This window comes from Camponotus vicinus, unplaced genomic scaffold (genome assembly GCF_025532165.1).
Source record: "Camponotus vicinus isolate PSW18456_S1 unplaced genomic scaffold, iyCamVici1.0 SCAF_2, whole genome shotgun sequence".
In the NCBI taxonomy this organism is placed as follows: Eukaryota; Metazoa; Arthropoda; class Insecta; order Hymenoptera; family Formicidae; genus Camponotus; species Camponotus vicinus.
The window spans coordinates 9435606-9449391 of record NW_028141956.1 but is presented as its reverse complement, the minus strand read 5'-3'; the positions used below and the strand labels follow the sequence as shown (position 1 = coordinate 9449391).

Sequence of the window (13786 nt, the reverse complement as noted above, 5' to 3'; positions counted from 1 at the left end):
TAAGGTTCCAAAACGTCCTCTCCGAGGAAAATTTTACTCGATGGCCGTTCCGAAACTCTTTTAAGCCTTTCCGATTGGTTCAAATCGGCCATCGAGTAAAATTTCCCTCGGTTACTTACGTTTTGGAACGTAACCTAAATAATTGCTAATTTTTCTTGCAATAAAAATATTCAGGAATTTTTGTGCGCATTTGTTGCCTGTATCATCCCTAGATTGCTTTATGCGCATGCGCAAGATAAAGCATTTTTGAGAACACACTGTTGACAGCTGACAGCGGCTGTCAAAACTTAGACTGTGACCATCTGTTTCTGACAGTTGTGCATCACATTTTTTAATTGTTGCTGAGACCTACAGTGTTTTAGCAAGTTCTTAACCAATCGAAAATGGTCCACATAATTAAAAAATAAAAGCAATTAAATATATATATATATATACTGATAATATAAGATTAATACAGTAAAATAATCGTCAAAAACTGCATATAAATTTTTTAAACTCAAAATAAGTTTATGAAATTCACAAACCCATCTTAAGTTCGAGGAATACGTTGAAAAATCGTTAAAGATTGGTTGACGGCACGTTAAACATTTCTAAAAAAAAAAAAAAAAAGGAATACATTGAGTTTTCTATTCATTGAAAATTTATATTTTAAAATTGATTTCTAACATGTAGTTCTTTATAACAGTAGATGAATTAGATTAGGGAATTAGATACACAAGTTTGCTTTTATTTCAACATTTGGATTAGCAATTATAATGAGTGTAAACTAATAAACTGATGATTGATGATTTACGCTATCACGCTATATTACGATTAAAAAAAAAGTTGCAAACATTTAACTGAAACGTCAAACTTAATGCAGAAAAAAGATTTATGACAATGAGAACCAGAAGGACCATCGCCATTCTCGGAGTGGGCTTGATCCTTGCTTGTTGCGTGATGATCTATTTAATGATGGATTTAACTCTCTTTCCACCTGGGCAAGATTCCAAGCTTTCCATAAATGATGTAAGTTATGACAGTACTGCTTACAATACGTTAATATTGAATCAAGTGTATACAAGATTTACTGTAAATTATAAAATTATGTGATTCTTTTAGAATCAATGGCTTCATTTTGAAAACAGACTCGCAAAATTAGAAAAGGATTTTGATAAGCATCATAAAGTTATGAACGCTTTGCAAGAACAAGCGGCGAAAATTAAACATAATTTTATATCAAACATACAAACAGTCGGTCACTCAAATTATTCCAATGCTACAATACTACATGCAGGAAAAAGTCTCATGTGTAATTTTAATATTCAGAAAGTTCCACAAGTTGATATACAAATGTTGGAATTGTACAAGCAATTAGAGTTTGACAATCCAGATGGTGGAGTTTGGAAGCAAGGCTGGAATATCATATATGATGAAAAACAGTGGCATCCTAACAGAAAATTAAAGGTATTTGTTGTGCCTCATTCGCATAACGATCCTGGATGGTTAAATACTTTTGAAAAGTACTATATATTTCAAACAAGAAGCATATTAAATAATATGGTGACTAAGTTAAGCGAGGATAAGAGGCGCAAGTTTATTTGGGCGGAAATATCATTTTTTAAACTCTGGTGGGACGACCAATCCAAGGTAATAAGGGACGAAGTGCGTCGCTTGGTACATGATGGACAATTGGAAATTGTATCAGGAGGATGGGTAATGCCTGATGAATCCGTATCACATTGGATTGCTCAACTCACACAACTAACCGAGGGTCATCAGTGGCTAAAATATAATCTAGATTATACACCAAACTCGGGATGGGCCATTGATCCCTTTGGCCTCTCTCCCACTATGCCATATCTCTTAAAGAATTCAGGCTTAGAAAATCTCTTGATACAAAGAGTACATTATTCAGTCAAGAAGAAACTGGCTAGGGATAAGAATTTAGAATTTCGCTGGAGACAATTATGGGACAACGATGGCTCCACAGAATTGTTTAGTCACGTTATGCCGTTTTACAGTTATGACATTCCTCATACATGCGGACCAGACCCGAAAATATGCTGTCAATTTGATTTTTACAGAATGCAAAACTTTGGTCTTAGCTGTCCATGGAAGATCCCTCCAAAGACTATTACTAAAGCAAATGTAGCAGAGAGAGCGATGCTTTTGCTAGATCAGTACCGTAAAAAGGCGCAGCTTTTCAAGACTCAAGTGGTTCTTGCACCTTTAGGCGATGATTTCAGATATACACATCTCGCCGAGTGGGAAGCTCAGTATGACAATTACCAAAAACTTTTCGATTACATGAATGAACATCAACATTTGAACGTCCAAATACAATTTGGAACTTTGAGCGATTATTTTGAGGCGGTCAGAGAGAAACGCACTTTAAACGAATTTCCGACTTTGTCCGGCGATTTCTTTACGTATTCTGACAGAGATGATCATTATTGGAGCGGCTATTATACTTCTAGGTAGAAAAATTTTTAATCTTCAATCTTTTGATGATGATAAGTTATTAATCTATTATAATCTTTATGTATATAGGCCTTTCCACAAACGACTGGATCGTGTATTGCTAGGTGCTTTAAGAGGATCAGAAGCATTAGCTGCTATAGCTTGGGCCAAAGGTAATGATCAGTTAGTAGAAGGGACTCTCGCATCTCGTTTGAGCAAGGCCAGAATGTGGCACTCTCTGTTTCAACATCATGATGGAGTTACTGGAACTTCCAGAGACAATGTTGTAATAGATTATGCTCAAAAAATGATAACGGCGTTGAATAACTCGGCTCATGTACTTCAACAATCTATAGCACATTTATTGAAAACTCCGCAAGTATCACCTATAGATGTGGAAGCTGTGTACTTTTCATTAGACGAAACTAGGTACGAGAATAATCTACAAGTGATAACATTTCATATATGCGGCGAAAAATATAATGTATAATTATCTTTCGAAGGTCGCATCATACAAGTGCAGGTGAAAAGCACGTTCTTAATCTTGGTGACGATAATCCTTCGAGAAAGATTATCCTGTACAATTCTCTCCCAAGGCAGAGAACGAGAGTGCAAACTTTGATTGTATCAACACCATTTGTCAGAGTTACAGATCGAAGAGGTCAAATTGTCAAGTGTCAAATATCTCCTATTTGGATTGGTTCGGCTGCATTATCTGCAGCCAGATATGAGCTATCATTTTTAGTTACTGTACCAGGATTTGGTATTACTACGTACATAGTTCACGCGCTACACAAGGCATCGTATGCAAAGTAAATGTGATAAAATGTTTATGTATAAAAGGTGATTCAAAAAAATATATACAACAATAATGTAGACCATTATTGCGTCATTACTAATTTTCTATATACTTTTTTTTCTTATTTTGGATCACCTTATAAAATAATGCATATATTAGAAATTTAATACATTCTATGCTTTTCTTTAAAATAGAGAAGTGTATCCAGCTAATGTCACTATCTTTAATACTGACATTAATCTTCCATCGGTGCCTGGTTTAGATCATCTGACAATTTTGCCGCATATGCAAGAATTTTCCATCACTCAACGGCCAGAATTGTCCGCCTCTTTCGGGAAATCTGGTCTGTTGAAAGCTCTGCGAGTCGGCAACGTCACATTTCCTGTGCATTTGGATTTTGTAAAATACGGTACTAGAGGCTCTGGCAAAGATAAAAGTGGTGCTTATTTATTCCTGCCCGACAAACCGGAACCAGATCCAGTGTTTATGGATAGCAGGACGATCGTTCATTTAGTAACTGGACCAATTTTATCAAGAGTGTTCATAGAATTGCCGCATGTGCGACATACTTGTACATTGTTCAATTCTCCTGGCAGTGACGGACTCGGACTGCACATACTCAATGAAGTTGATATAACGGAAACGCAAAATTACGAACTTGCAATGCGTTTCAATACGGATATCGCATCCGGCGATCAATTCTTCACGGATTTAAATGGGCTCAATGTAAGATAATTCAAGATATAGTATTTTTTTTAAATTAGATTTAATTTTTGACGATTTTAAATTAATTTTTGATGAAATTTGCGAAAGTCACTTTTCCTATTAAATAATATATATATTTTTTTTCTTTTTTTTTAATTTAGATGATCCGACGACAAAGATTTCCTAAGCTTCCCACACAAGGCAATTACTATCCAATGGCAGCAAGTGCATATATAGAAGATAAAAGAGTTAGATTAACAGTCACCACAGCACAGCCATTAGGTGTAGCCTCTATGACATCTGGTCAACTTGAGGTAAATTGAATAGATTTTATCTTATCAAAAGTTTGACGCATGTATTTACAAAAAATATAATAATAAGCTTAAAAATAAAACTATAACATAAAGTAATGTGTGCAATTACACGTATAAAAAAATGTGTACTTAGAAAATGTCTTAATATTGTATATATAATATGCCATATTTGTGTGATTTTCATAGATTATGCAAGATAGAAGATTACTTCAGGATGACAATCGAGGATTAGGGCAAGGCATAATGGACAATCTATTGACAAATCACATATTCACATTAATTCTAGAGAAGAGGGAAACAAATTGTCCTTCTACTGTACCATCAGCAAATCATCCTGCAGGGCTGTTGTCTTTAAGCGGCCATTTAACTTTGGAAGAATTACTACATCCAGTTATAGCGCTGCATCCTCGCAACTCTCTGCCGTTCGATCTACACGCGCATTTCTCACCGCTTCGATATGATCTTCCAGTAGATCTAAACATTGTTAGTCTCCGAGTGTTCCCTATTCCTGAAGGTGCTGGTAAAGGTATTGGTATGGTGTTGCACCAATCAGCCTTAGATACTTGTTTTAACAATTCTCTTCTGCGACATTTCAATGTTTCGGAATCAGGAGAGATAGATTTAACGAAATTCCTCAATGACATGGAGGACTGGACTATAAGTAAAGCACCCCTTACGTTCCACAATGTTGGACCGTCTCTGAAATCGCCCATTATAAATTTGTGTCCACATCAAATATTGCCGATTTTGTTTCATAAAACGCAGTCTTAATCAGGAAGAAAATATAAAAGAAAAACCCAGCATATTTTTTCTTTTTATCCACGTAAATTTTGTTTACTCAAGATTATATAATCCAAGTGTGCTGACGTTGGACTCGAATTGTCTAACTTAAATCTGAAACAGTATTAGTTCATAAAATTGTTATTGTTTTGATTAAGTATCTTAATATAGATTATATATATGTAACAAATACACTATTTAAATACATTAATTGCTAGTCAAAACTATAAGTATAAGAAATCTATCCTCTTTGAAATTGCATATGTATAATGTGTATTTAAGAGAAATGAAAAGATTTCAATACGTATTTTATCTCATGCACAAATAGCACACACATGTGTGCATGTAGATGCAATGAATTAATAATTGCATATACATGCACATAAAATTGAAAAAAAATACATTACATTTCTCATAATTAAAATTATTATTGGTTATTGAATTTAATATTTATTATCACTGTTTTGGTAATTTTGTTGTTTTTAATTTATACTATAAACTAAATTATATTATAAATATTATTCTTGATAATACTCTTGTGATTTAATAACATTTCTAAATATATAAAAAAAAAGAAGAATTTCAAAATAATGCTGATAATGAAGCATTTGAGAATTGAAAGAATGTCAAATCAAGTATTATTTGGAGAGACAATTTTTAATCGAAAACATCGTTTTTCTGTTACAAAATTAGCTAATTTAGCTGCTCTTTCTTGATTTGTTATTTTTTAAATCTCAAATGTTATCAGTGTTTTGATATAAGATAAGGAATATAATTTTCATATTTTATGATTTTTTTCAAATTTCCATATTTGCATAAACATTTAGTTTTTAAAAAAATGATACACTGAAAGATATTATTATAAGATTTATGACTGAATATTGTGAATATAAATGAATGAAACATATTCTCACTGCACATTTAGTGTTAAATATGATTTTTTTAAGTTCTCGGCTTGTTTGTTCTCTGATATAGGAAGGCTATATTAAATATAAGATATATAGATTTAAATAGTTATTTTTAATATTAGAGAATTAAGTGAGAATATGTAAACCAGTATAACGGAACTATTTCTTTATCAAAGTACTTACTAGTCAATTATAGATTCTATAAGATAGACTTGATTTGCATAGCAATTTTATACTTGTACTACGTTGTATACATATTAGTATGAAAAATGTTAACAAGGAAAATTCTAGAAAAAATGAATAGAAATTTTATGTATAATGTAGTACAAAAAAAAATTTTAACAATTATATGTCAATCAGAAATGTTATTAAGAGTATCATCATTATGTTAATCTATTTGTAATAATACTGAGAAGTTTATTACCCAAGCGTATAGAAGAATTGTATCGCCGACAGATTGCGTTTAAAAACCGTTAAAACAATTTTCAACATTTGATTCTGATATGCCATAGATTCCAGAGCTGACATCATAAAACGACCAAGACCTTTACGTCTGATCTCTGGTTCCAATTGTAATTCATAGCTATACACATATATATAAATATTTAATTTTTACCACACATTTAGAGTTTTATTTTACATGTATATATATATAACCTGTATATATAATATACCTACCAATATAACACTACATCGCCATTGTCAATATCAAATCGGAAATGTGAAAAGCCTAAAAATTTATCATTACACGATGCTATTAAGTACCAAGCCATTTCTTCTGTTAGTTCTGCTTGTTTCTCAGCTGCGTCCCAACCCCAAGTAGACTGTTCATACATGTCTTTCATGTTTCTCTCTGTGATGTCAAATATCCAAGAAAGGCATTCCGGCTGTGCATCTTTTGCTCTAATACAAGACAATTTTATCGTATAATCTGTTGTAATATATTCATGGAACTTGTCTAAAGTTTCCAAAGGATTTGTCAAAGCATTTGCCTTGTTAATTAACTGTTGCTGTACCGCTGCCTTGGATGCCAACAGCTGACGCCTTGTCTTTCTGGCTTTTTTCTAAAAAATAAAAAAAATTAGAATATTCAAATGCCGATTAAATTTTCTTAATTAATAAACAATTCTATGCATGAACACAAAGTGCTCAGGTTGGCAAACTAACCTGCATAGTTGACGATATAAATTCTAAATTTTACGCTTTTCTCAATCAAACATTATACACATATACGTAGTCTATAAAATTATTTTCTCTAGTATTTTATATGCTGTAACAACGAAGAAATGATCAATTATAAAGTTAAATAATTTGAATACCGAACTACAATCAACGCGAATCGCGTGAATTGCACGATACAAAACGTGCATCCAGGAACACGATGGTTCAATTGAGCGACTAAATAATAGTCGAATGTGATTGGTGAATTCAGAGATAAAAATCAATCAACCAATTGACATTGGTATATTGGACGGATTCTCTTTTTCGCGCATGCGAATTGAATATATCAATGAAGTAGTTAAATCTTGTGGAATAAGATCCCGTATGGCCTCCGTTTAATCATTTTTAGAAATTATCTAAATATTTCTGAAAAATTAATTGAAAACAAAATAAAAAATATGCATAAATTATATTAATTATTTTTTTATTTACGCGTTTATTTAACTTGTCGCTTGTCCTCTGCGAGATCCCGCCAAAACTGGAGTATCTGTCACGTGGCTGTGACCATCGTTATGTCACGCATGCGTATAAAAGGGAGCCTGTCAGCCACGCTACTGTCATTGTCATATGGGCAAATCCATATGGAGCTCAATCAGTCATAACGAAGAGAGGTAGAAGTGCGATATATATGTATGCGTGTACTTTGATCCATTAGTGGACGGAAATTGAAGGAAAGAAAAAGAAGGAAGATAGAGATCAGTCACGGACTCGCAACATGTAATGATGTGCGATGGCCCGTCAACGTTTTACACACACTCGAGTCACCTCTGCTCCGTTTCACTTGGCTATGTAATGATACGAACGTATGCTACTTTAACAAAAATGATCGATGATTGATTGTCAAAGCGAGAAAATTCACATCATCCAACATTGTGCACGTGTGGAATATATTATTATACGTATCGTAGCTCGTGTATTTGAAGGTTGGAATTGACGTAAGTTCGTCTCCGTCATTTTATTTATAGATCAGTAGTATTTGTAGTTAATTCTCCACATTCGACACAACTCTTTATAGCGTTTGCTTCTCGTTTTACAATCGTGACTCAATCGGGCACCGCGTAAATATCTTGGCTCTTAACTGACATGAATTCTGACGTATTGCGCATAGGTTAAGTACTTGAGTTTAAAAACAAATGCTCGTTTGTTACATTAATTTATATCAAATTTGCTTATATACTTTTGATATTAAATATATGAGGTGTCTAAATGCAATGGCATCATATATAAACACTTTGATGATGAGATATAATTAATGTATATTTTGCTAAAAAAAAGGTGACAATATATCATTATTAGATTTTAATTCTTCAAGATGTTTATATACTATCTTTTTATATTTAGATAACATTTTGTGTATAACAATTTCTATCTCTATGTATAACAATTTTTAATATGCAATAGTGTAGTCCAGTTGGGTTGACCAAATTTGCTATTAATTTATCCATTAGTATTTATTACTTGTCATCTATTGATCATCTTATTTATGTGTACAATAATATATATTAATGATCTATTATGGAAAATTAATACATGTTAATGTTCGAAAAGAGATTTGTATATATAGGGTAGACCATTTTAATCAATACACGCGAATATCTTAGAAACACTGCATTAAATCGAAAAATGTTTCAGATATAAGTTGTATGGCTTGAAGGGGGACATAAGAGGGTACATATTCTTGTAGCTCATCTCGAGAGCTTTCCAAAACACTATAATTAAGTTAGTTTTCATTAAGTACTTTCCGAGTTATGAGGCTTGAAATCATTTCTTAATTTTACATAAACCGTAAAATATCTTGTAAAATATTCTTTTTTCGATTATCTTACCTTAATACTTTTATGTACAAAATAATGAGAAGAATCAATTGGTGTAAAGAAAACACATAATTGTTTCGAAAAAAAAAATGTAATTTGCAATTAACAATTACATTTTTTTTCTTAAAAATAACTATGTGTTTTCTTTACACCAATTGATTCCTTTCATTATTTTGTACATAAAAGTATTAAGGTAAGATAATCGAAAAAAGAATATTTTACAAGATGTTTTACGGTTTATGTAAAATTAAGAAATGATTTCAAGCCTCATAACTCGGAAAGTACTTAATGAAAACTAACTTAATTATAGTGTTTTGGAAAGCTCTCGAGATGAGCTACAAGAATATGTAATAAAAAATAGGGAGTTCCATTTAAAAAATCCAAAGTGACCTTGCCCTGACCTTGACAACGCCACCCAAGGTCAAACCAATGGTACCTTCTTATGTCCCCCTTCAAGCCATACAACTTATATCTGAAACATTTTTCGATTTAATGCAGTGTTTCTGAGATATTCGCGTGTATTGATTAAAATGGTCTACCCTGTATACACATGCACACACATGATTATACATAAATCAAATATGTAATCAAATTTTTATTTATCATTGTATGTTAACTTTTTGTCTAAGTAGGCTCTTGTTTAGTTAAAAGTGCGAGAAATATTTTTAACAAAAATGAATTTATTAAATTTATATCGTGCCTATATCTATGAATTATATTTCTCAATATAACATGCTTTCTAAAAATATATGTATTGCTAAAAATATTCTATTACACATCCAATTCAGATACGCGCGCGCATATGTGTATGTATATCATTGAAATGTCTATATATATAATTCAGAATTGTGTAATCTTATTTTATAATAGAACGATATAATATTTATTATCTCAAATAAAGCAATGTGGATAATATTGAATATTTTTATACTTCAGCTTATTGTGTCTCATAGAAGATTAAAGGAATGGCTGAAGAGGAGAAAGCTGTTCCCTCATCCATGACTCAATGCTATGAAAATTACATTATAGTTGATGTGGGTGCCAATTTAACGAATAAGAAGTATAGTCGAGATTTAGATAGTGTAATACAAAGGGCAAAGGATGCTGGTGTACAAAAGATTATGGTGATAGGTGCCAGTATTCGTTCCAGCAAAGAAGCCTTGAGGCTAACTAGAATATATCCTGGGACACTTTACTCGACAGCTGGTATACATCCGCATGATGCCAAATCTTGGGAGGATCCAGACACTTTGCATGAACTGGAAACCATAGCCAATAATCTTGAATGTGTTGCAATTGGAGAATGTGGCTTGGATTACAGTCGCGACTTCTCAGCTCCAGAGACTCAACGCACTGTATTTCATAAACAAATAGAATTAGCCTGTACATTAAATAAGCCATTAGTAATACATGAAAGAAGTGCACAAAAAGATGTGTTGGAGGTTCTTAGTCAATATAAGAATCGTTTACCGCCTGTTCTGATTCACTCCTTCATTGGCACTGCAGAGGAGGCACAGATTTACTTGAATCAAGGCTTTTATCTAGGTATTACGGGTTACTTATGCAAGGATAAGTCTGATAGCGGAATAAGACAATTGTTAGAAGGTGGACAGGTGCCATTAGATAAAATCTTAGTAGAAACTGACGCACCATTTATGTACCCCAATACTAGAGCCAGCAAATTACCCGCACACGTGAAAGACGCTTTAACCGAACGATCTATGATGTTCCTCCATCGTTATTGCACCTTTCAACGTAATGAACCATGTGCCTTGCCTGCGATTGTAGAAATGGTAGCAGCATTTATGCAAACTACGCCGGAGCAAGTTGCGTTAGCTACCGCTTTTAATGCTCTAAAATTATTCGGTTTAAATCAATGATAATATTCGGATCTCACAAAATTATATATAAAATGGTGCTAATTGTAAGAGAGCAGGTGCTATATGAAAGTTTTATTACGATTTTTAATGTATAAAGCTTTATTTTTTTTTGGAGTCCAATTCATTTCTTTACAATGGTTTTTCTTTTTTTTTCAGAAAAATGGCAGTTATATAATACTTAAGAAAACTGATTTAATAAATTCCTGCTTGCAGATTAAGATAAAGTTGATAATAAAATTTACTTATAATTATATAAGTTTATGTAGAAAGGTATATGTTTTACAGATATATAGTTTGTGTATATTATATCCTATGTATCACATTGTTAATTTTATGTCAGAATATTTTTATTATATTGAAATTTATACGTGAATTTTCCTCTTTATCTCTTCTAATTTTTATGTAAAATGTTGAATTATGCAATATGTTGAAGCATACATATGGTATATATGTAGATACAGATCTATATATAAAATCCAGTATTATATGTTTCATTGTTAATGCATTATATATTTTTGTACAAATATAAATTGTTATATAAAGATTATTTTCTTTAAATATTGTCAAAGACAATATTTCTTTTTCTCTTGACGAATATATGACTCATAACTTCAAAAATAAAAGCGTGCGAATTTAAAATTAATAAATGCACAAAAGAATTGATAGATTTATTCCAATCATTTAATTATTATAAATAAAGTTGCATATTTTCCTTGTTATATTTTTAAAATATTTACTGTATTTTATATATTTCTGTATCATGATGTATATATATACATACATATATATATATATACATGCGCGCGCGCGTAGATACACATACACATACAGAGTGTATCAGAGTCTACCACTAACAGGTTCTTGAGATTATTTAAAGACTTTTTCTCAGCGAAAATGTTGAGACATCAATAATTTTTAATATATTAACAATTAAGAAACAAAACATTTCGCAAACTAAACTTGAGAGGCGTCCATATTTTATCAATTGTATGTTTGTTCAGTCTGTTAACTTATATATTATTATTCATCATAAAATATTTAAATATATAATTTTTAATTATAATTCGTATATATGTACGAATACATGTACGGATGTACATATAAATATATGATTTTACAGAGCTATTGACAGAAGTTTTTATAATTTCTCCTGTTGATCTTTATGTTATTGAAGTCTCTAAAAGTAGAATTATTGAAATATAATTTCTTTAATGGAAAAATAATTTGTATTTTTACACGTATAACAATGCATGTACATAATAATACAAATAACAAAAGTCCAAAAAAGTATATAAATGTAATGTGCAATGTTGCCTATCACATATTATTTATATATATTTTTATACACAATCTTCAAGACCATAGTCCTAGAAAATTGAACGACTATTAAGAGCGAAAGATGTAAGGATGATGCACGACTGAAGTACAGAAACATCTAATAATGTTAGAAACAAAAACAACTAAGAGTGTTAAGTTTGGTTCCGATGAATTTTATAAATAAGTTATTATTCATAATATATAAAAATCTTGTTTATTTTAATTAAAAAAACTATATCTAGTTGCTATCACTTTCTGATAATTCTGCCTCCTTCTTGACCTTTCGTATTACACGCTTTCCCTTTCTTGTTTTACCTAAACCTTGTTTTGATTTTCTAAGTACCTCTATAGCATGCAATTTTCTTTCTAACGCACATTCTTTGTCTTTTTCTCGTTGTGGTATATATTCCTTGGTATATTTTTTTTTATCAATGGATTCAACAGGCTTATTGCTGATAGCATCTATTTTTGGAAGCGATTCCTCATGAGTCTCATCAGTTGCTATCTCGATTGCATCTTCTTTGTTCAATTTTTGGACGGTATTGCTTTTTTTACTTCTTTTAGATTGAGATTCGCCATTAACATTTTCTTCATCCATATCGACATTATTTAATCTGCATAGAGCTTTTTGCACTCTTTTACTCAAGGTTGGCTCGATAGATCGCGGCAATATTTTTTTTTTAAAGTACATGTCCAACAATTTTTGATTTTTGTTTTCCTCCATTCTTTTCAATACTGGTATCATTGTGTCATCAAATTTGCCTTTCGTCCATCCAAATTTCTGTCTGGTATAATCGCAAAGAAGCACAACATTCGGTTTACCCCAAGTAAAAGTCTCTTTCGATTCATCGATCGTAGGAAAAAGGTACGCTTGAGCGACTGCTTGATTTGGAAAATCTGAAATTACCATTTGTTATTGTTTACTCTATTCTTTATTTATCATGTCTTGCAGATGATTACCGCTTACCTCTATCCAACTTCACGTTTCGCAACTTTTTGCGTAAACCCGTTTTTCCGGAAAGTTTTCCCTCTTTAATCCACGAGCAAAACTTGTATAATCCATGTAATATGTTATCCCCTTCGGCGGGAAAGGCGGCTAATATTTCTAGCGCAGTGACTGGTCCAATACCAGCCACTCCTGTGGTATAATCACTACCAACCAAAAGAGCCAATTGTATTAATTGGTTCCGACTAAGTTCTGCAATATATGGTATAAATATGTTATATCCGTTAAATATACACACATATATATATATATATATATATATATATATATATAAATAAAATTTTTGTAAAGAATAATATTTGATTTTATAATTAATTAAAGTATTAATGGTTGTCTCATGCTTACTAAAATGATGTTGAATATCACAGGCATGGAATTGTAGTACTCTTCTGTTATTGTTGAAAAAGTTTTTGTACACATATTGACCTCCAAATAACCAAATATCGGAGTCGTCCGTAATCGTACCATTAGTGAGTTCAATTTGTTCTAAGTATGCGCACTGCGCTTCCGCTTCCATAGGTGCTACTATATATGGTATCCCGAATAAACGTAACAATTCCTATAAATAAACATAATATAATACATGTAATATAGTTATAT

At 31.7% G+C, this 13786-nt stretch overlaps 4 protein-coding genes across 10 annotated transcripts in view; 2 read left to right on the top strand and 2 right to left on the bottom strand.

The window, feature by feature from the left end:
- Positions 1 to 240: 240 nt before the first annotated feature.
- Positions 241 to 6568, top strand: Alpha-man-iia (alpha-mannosidase 2). 2 transcript variants are annotated; one of them, XM_083091620.1, is made up of 8 exons: positions 243 to 386; positions 863 to 1008; positions 1102 to 2459; positions 2533 to 2871; positions 2946 to 3254; positions 3436 to 3967; positions 4108 to 4260; positions 4447 to 6568. In XM_083091620.1, exons 2-8 carry the CDS (start codon positions 874 to 876, stop codon positions 5029 to 5031), a joined length of 3411 nt encoding a protein of 1136 aa, XP_082947746.1. In that variant the 5' UTR covers positions 243 to 386; positions 863 to 873; the 3' UTR covers positions 5032 to 6568. The 2 variants fall into 2 exon arrangements, with proteins under 2 accessions (XP_082947744.1, XP_082947746.1); XM_083091618.1 differs by having other exon boundaries at positions 241 to 1008.
- On the bottom strand, positions 4516 to 8291 carry Naa40 (N-alpha-acetyltransferase 40). 5 transcript variants are annotated; one of them, XR_014437275.1, is made up of 6 exons: positions 7615 to 8291; positions 7116 to 7535; positions 6627 to 7012; positions 6373 to 6531; positions 4938 to 5154; positions 4516 to 4842 (listed from the first exon to the last, which is right to left on the bottom strand). XR_014437275.1 is itself a non-coding variant. In XM_083091625.1 (5 exons), the coding sequence occupies exons 2-5, from the start codon at positions 7119 to 7121 to the stop codon at positions 5076 to 5078; spliced, it is 630 nt and encodes a 209-aa protein (XP_082947751.1). In that variant the 5' UTR covers positions 7122 to 7525; positions 7602 to 8291; the 3' UTR covers positions 4516 to 5075. The 5 variants fall into 5 exon arrangements, 4 of the variants coding, with proteins under 4 accessions (XP_082947751.1, XP_082947753.1, XP_082947750.1 ...); XM_083091625.1 differs by having other exon boundaries at positions 4516 to 5154; positions 7116 to 7525; positions 7602 to 8291; XM_083091627.1 differs by having other exon boundaries at positions 4516 to 5154; positions 7116 to 7218; positions 7602 to 8291.
- LOC145967038 (3'-5' ssDNA/RNA exonuclease TatD) lies at positions 7734 to 12426 on the top strand. Its single transcript, XM_083091623.1, has 2 exons — positions 7734 to 8104; positions 9920 to 12426. Exon 2 carries the CDS (start codon positions 9949 to 9951, stop codon positions 10861 to 10863), a length of 915 nt encoding a protein of 304 aa, XP_082947749.1. The 5' UTR covers positions 7734 to 8104; positions 9920 to 9948; the 3' UTR covers positions 10864 to 12426.
- The window catches only part of Mus201 (rad2 superfamily protein mus201), a 9312-nt gene continuing 7906 nt past the window's right edge, over positions 12381 to 13786 (bottom strand). For both annotated transcript variants that reach the window (XM_083091616.1, XM_083091617.1), the window contains 3 exons: positions 13532 to 13745; positions 13148 to 13378; positions 12381 to 13077 (listed from right to left, as the gene is read on the bottom strand). In XM_083091616.1, coding sequence (XP_082947742.1) covers positions 12419 to 13077; positions 13148 to 13378; positions 13532 to 13745 — 1104 coding nt within the window. In that variant the 3' untranslated portion in view covers positions 12381 to 12418. The remainder of the gene's footprint in view (positions 13078 to 13147; positions 13379 to 13531; positions 13746 to 13786) is intronic.

Coding starts and splice junctions, on each gene's coding strand:
- Alpha-man-iia (XM_083091618.1), top strand. CDS start 874: ATGACAATGAGAACCAGAAGGACCATCGCCATTCTCGGAGTGGGCTTG. Junction 2,872..2,945: donor TTTTCATTAGACGAAACTAG/GTACGAGAATAA, acceptor TATCTTTCGAAG/GTCGCATCATACAAGTGCAG. Junction 3,255..3,435: donor CACAAGGCATCGTATGCAAA/GTAAATGTGATA, acceptor TCTTTAAAATAG/AGAAGTGTATCCAGCTAATG.
- Naa40 (XM_083091625.1), bottom strand. Junction 6,532..6,626: donor GGCGATGTAGTGTTATATTG/GTAGGTATATTA, acceptor ATATGTGTATAG/CTATGAATTACAATTGGAAC. Junction 5,155..6,372: donor CAATTCTTCTATACGCTTGG/GTAATAAACTTC, acceptor ATACTGTTTCAG/ATTTAAGTTAGACAATTCGA.
- LOC145967038 (XM_083091623.1), top strand. CDS start 9,949: ATGGCTGAAGAGGAGAAAGCTGTTCCCTCATCCATGACTCAATGCTAT.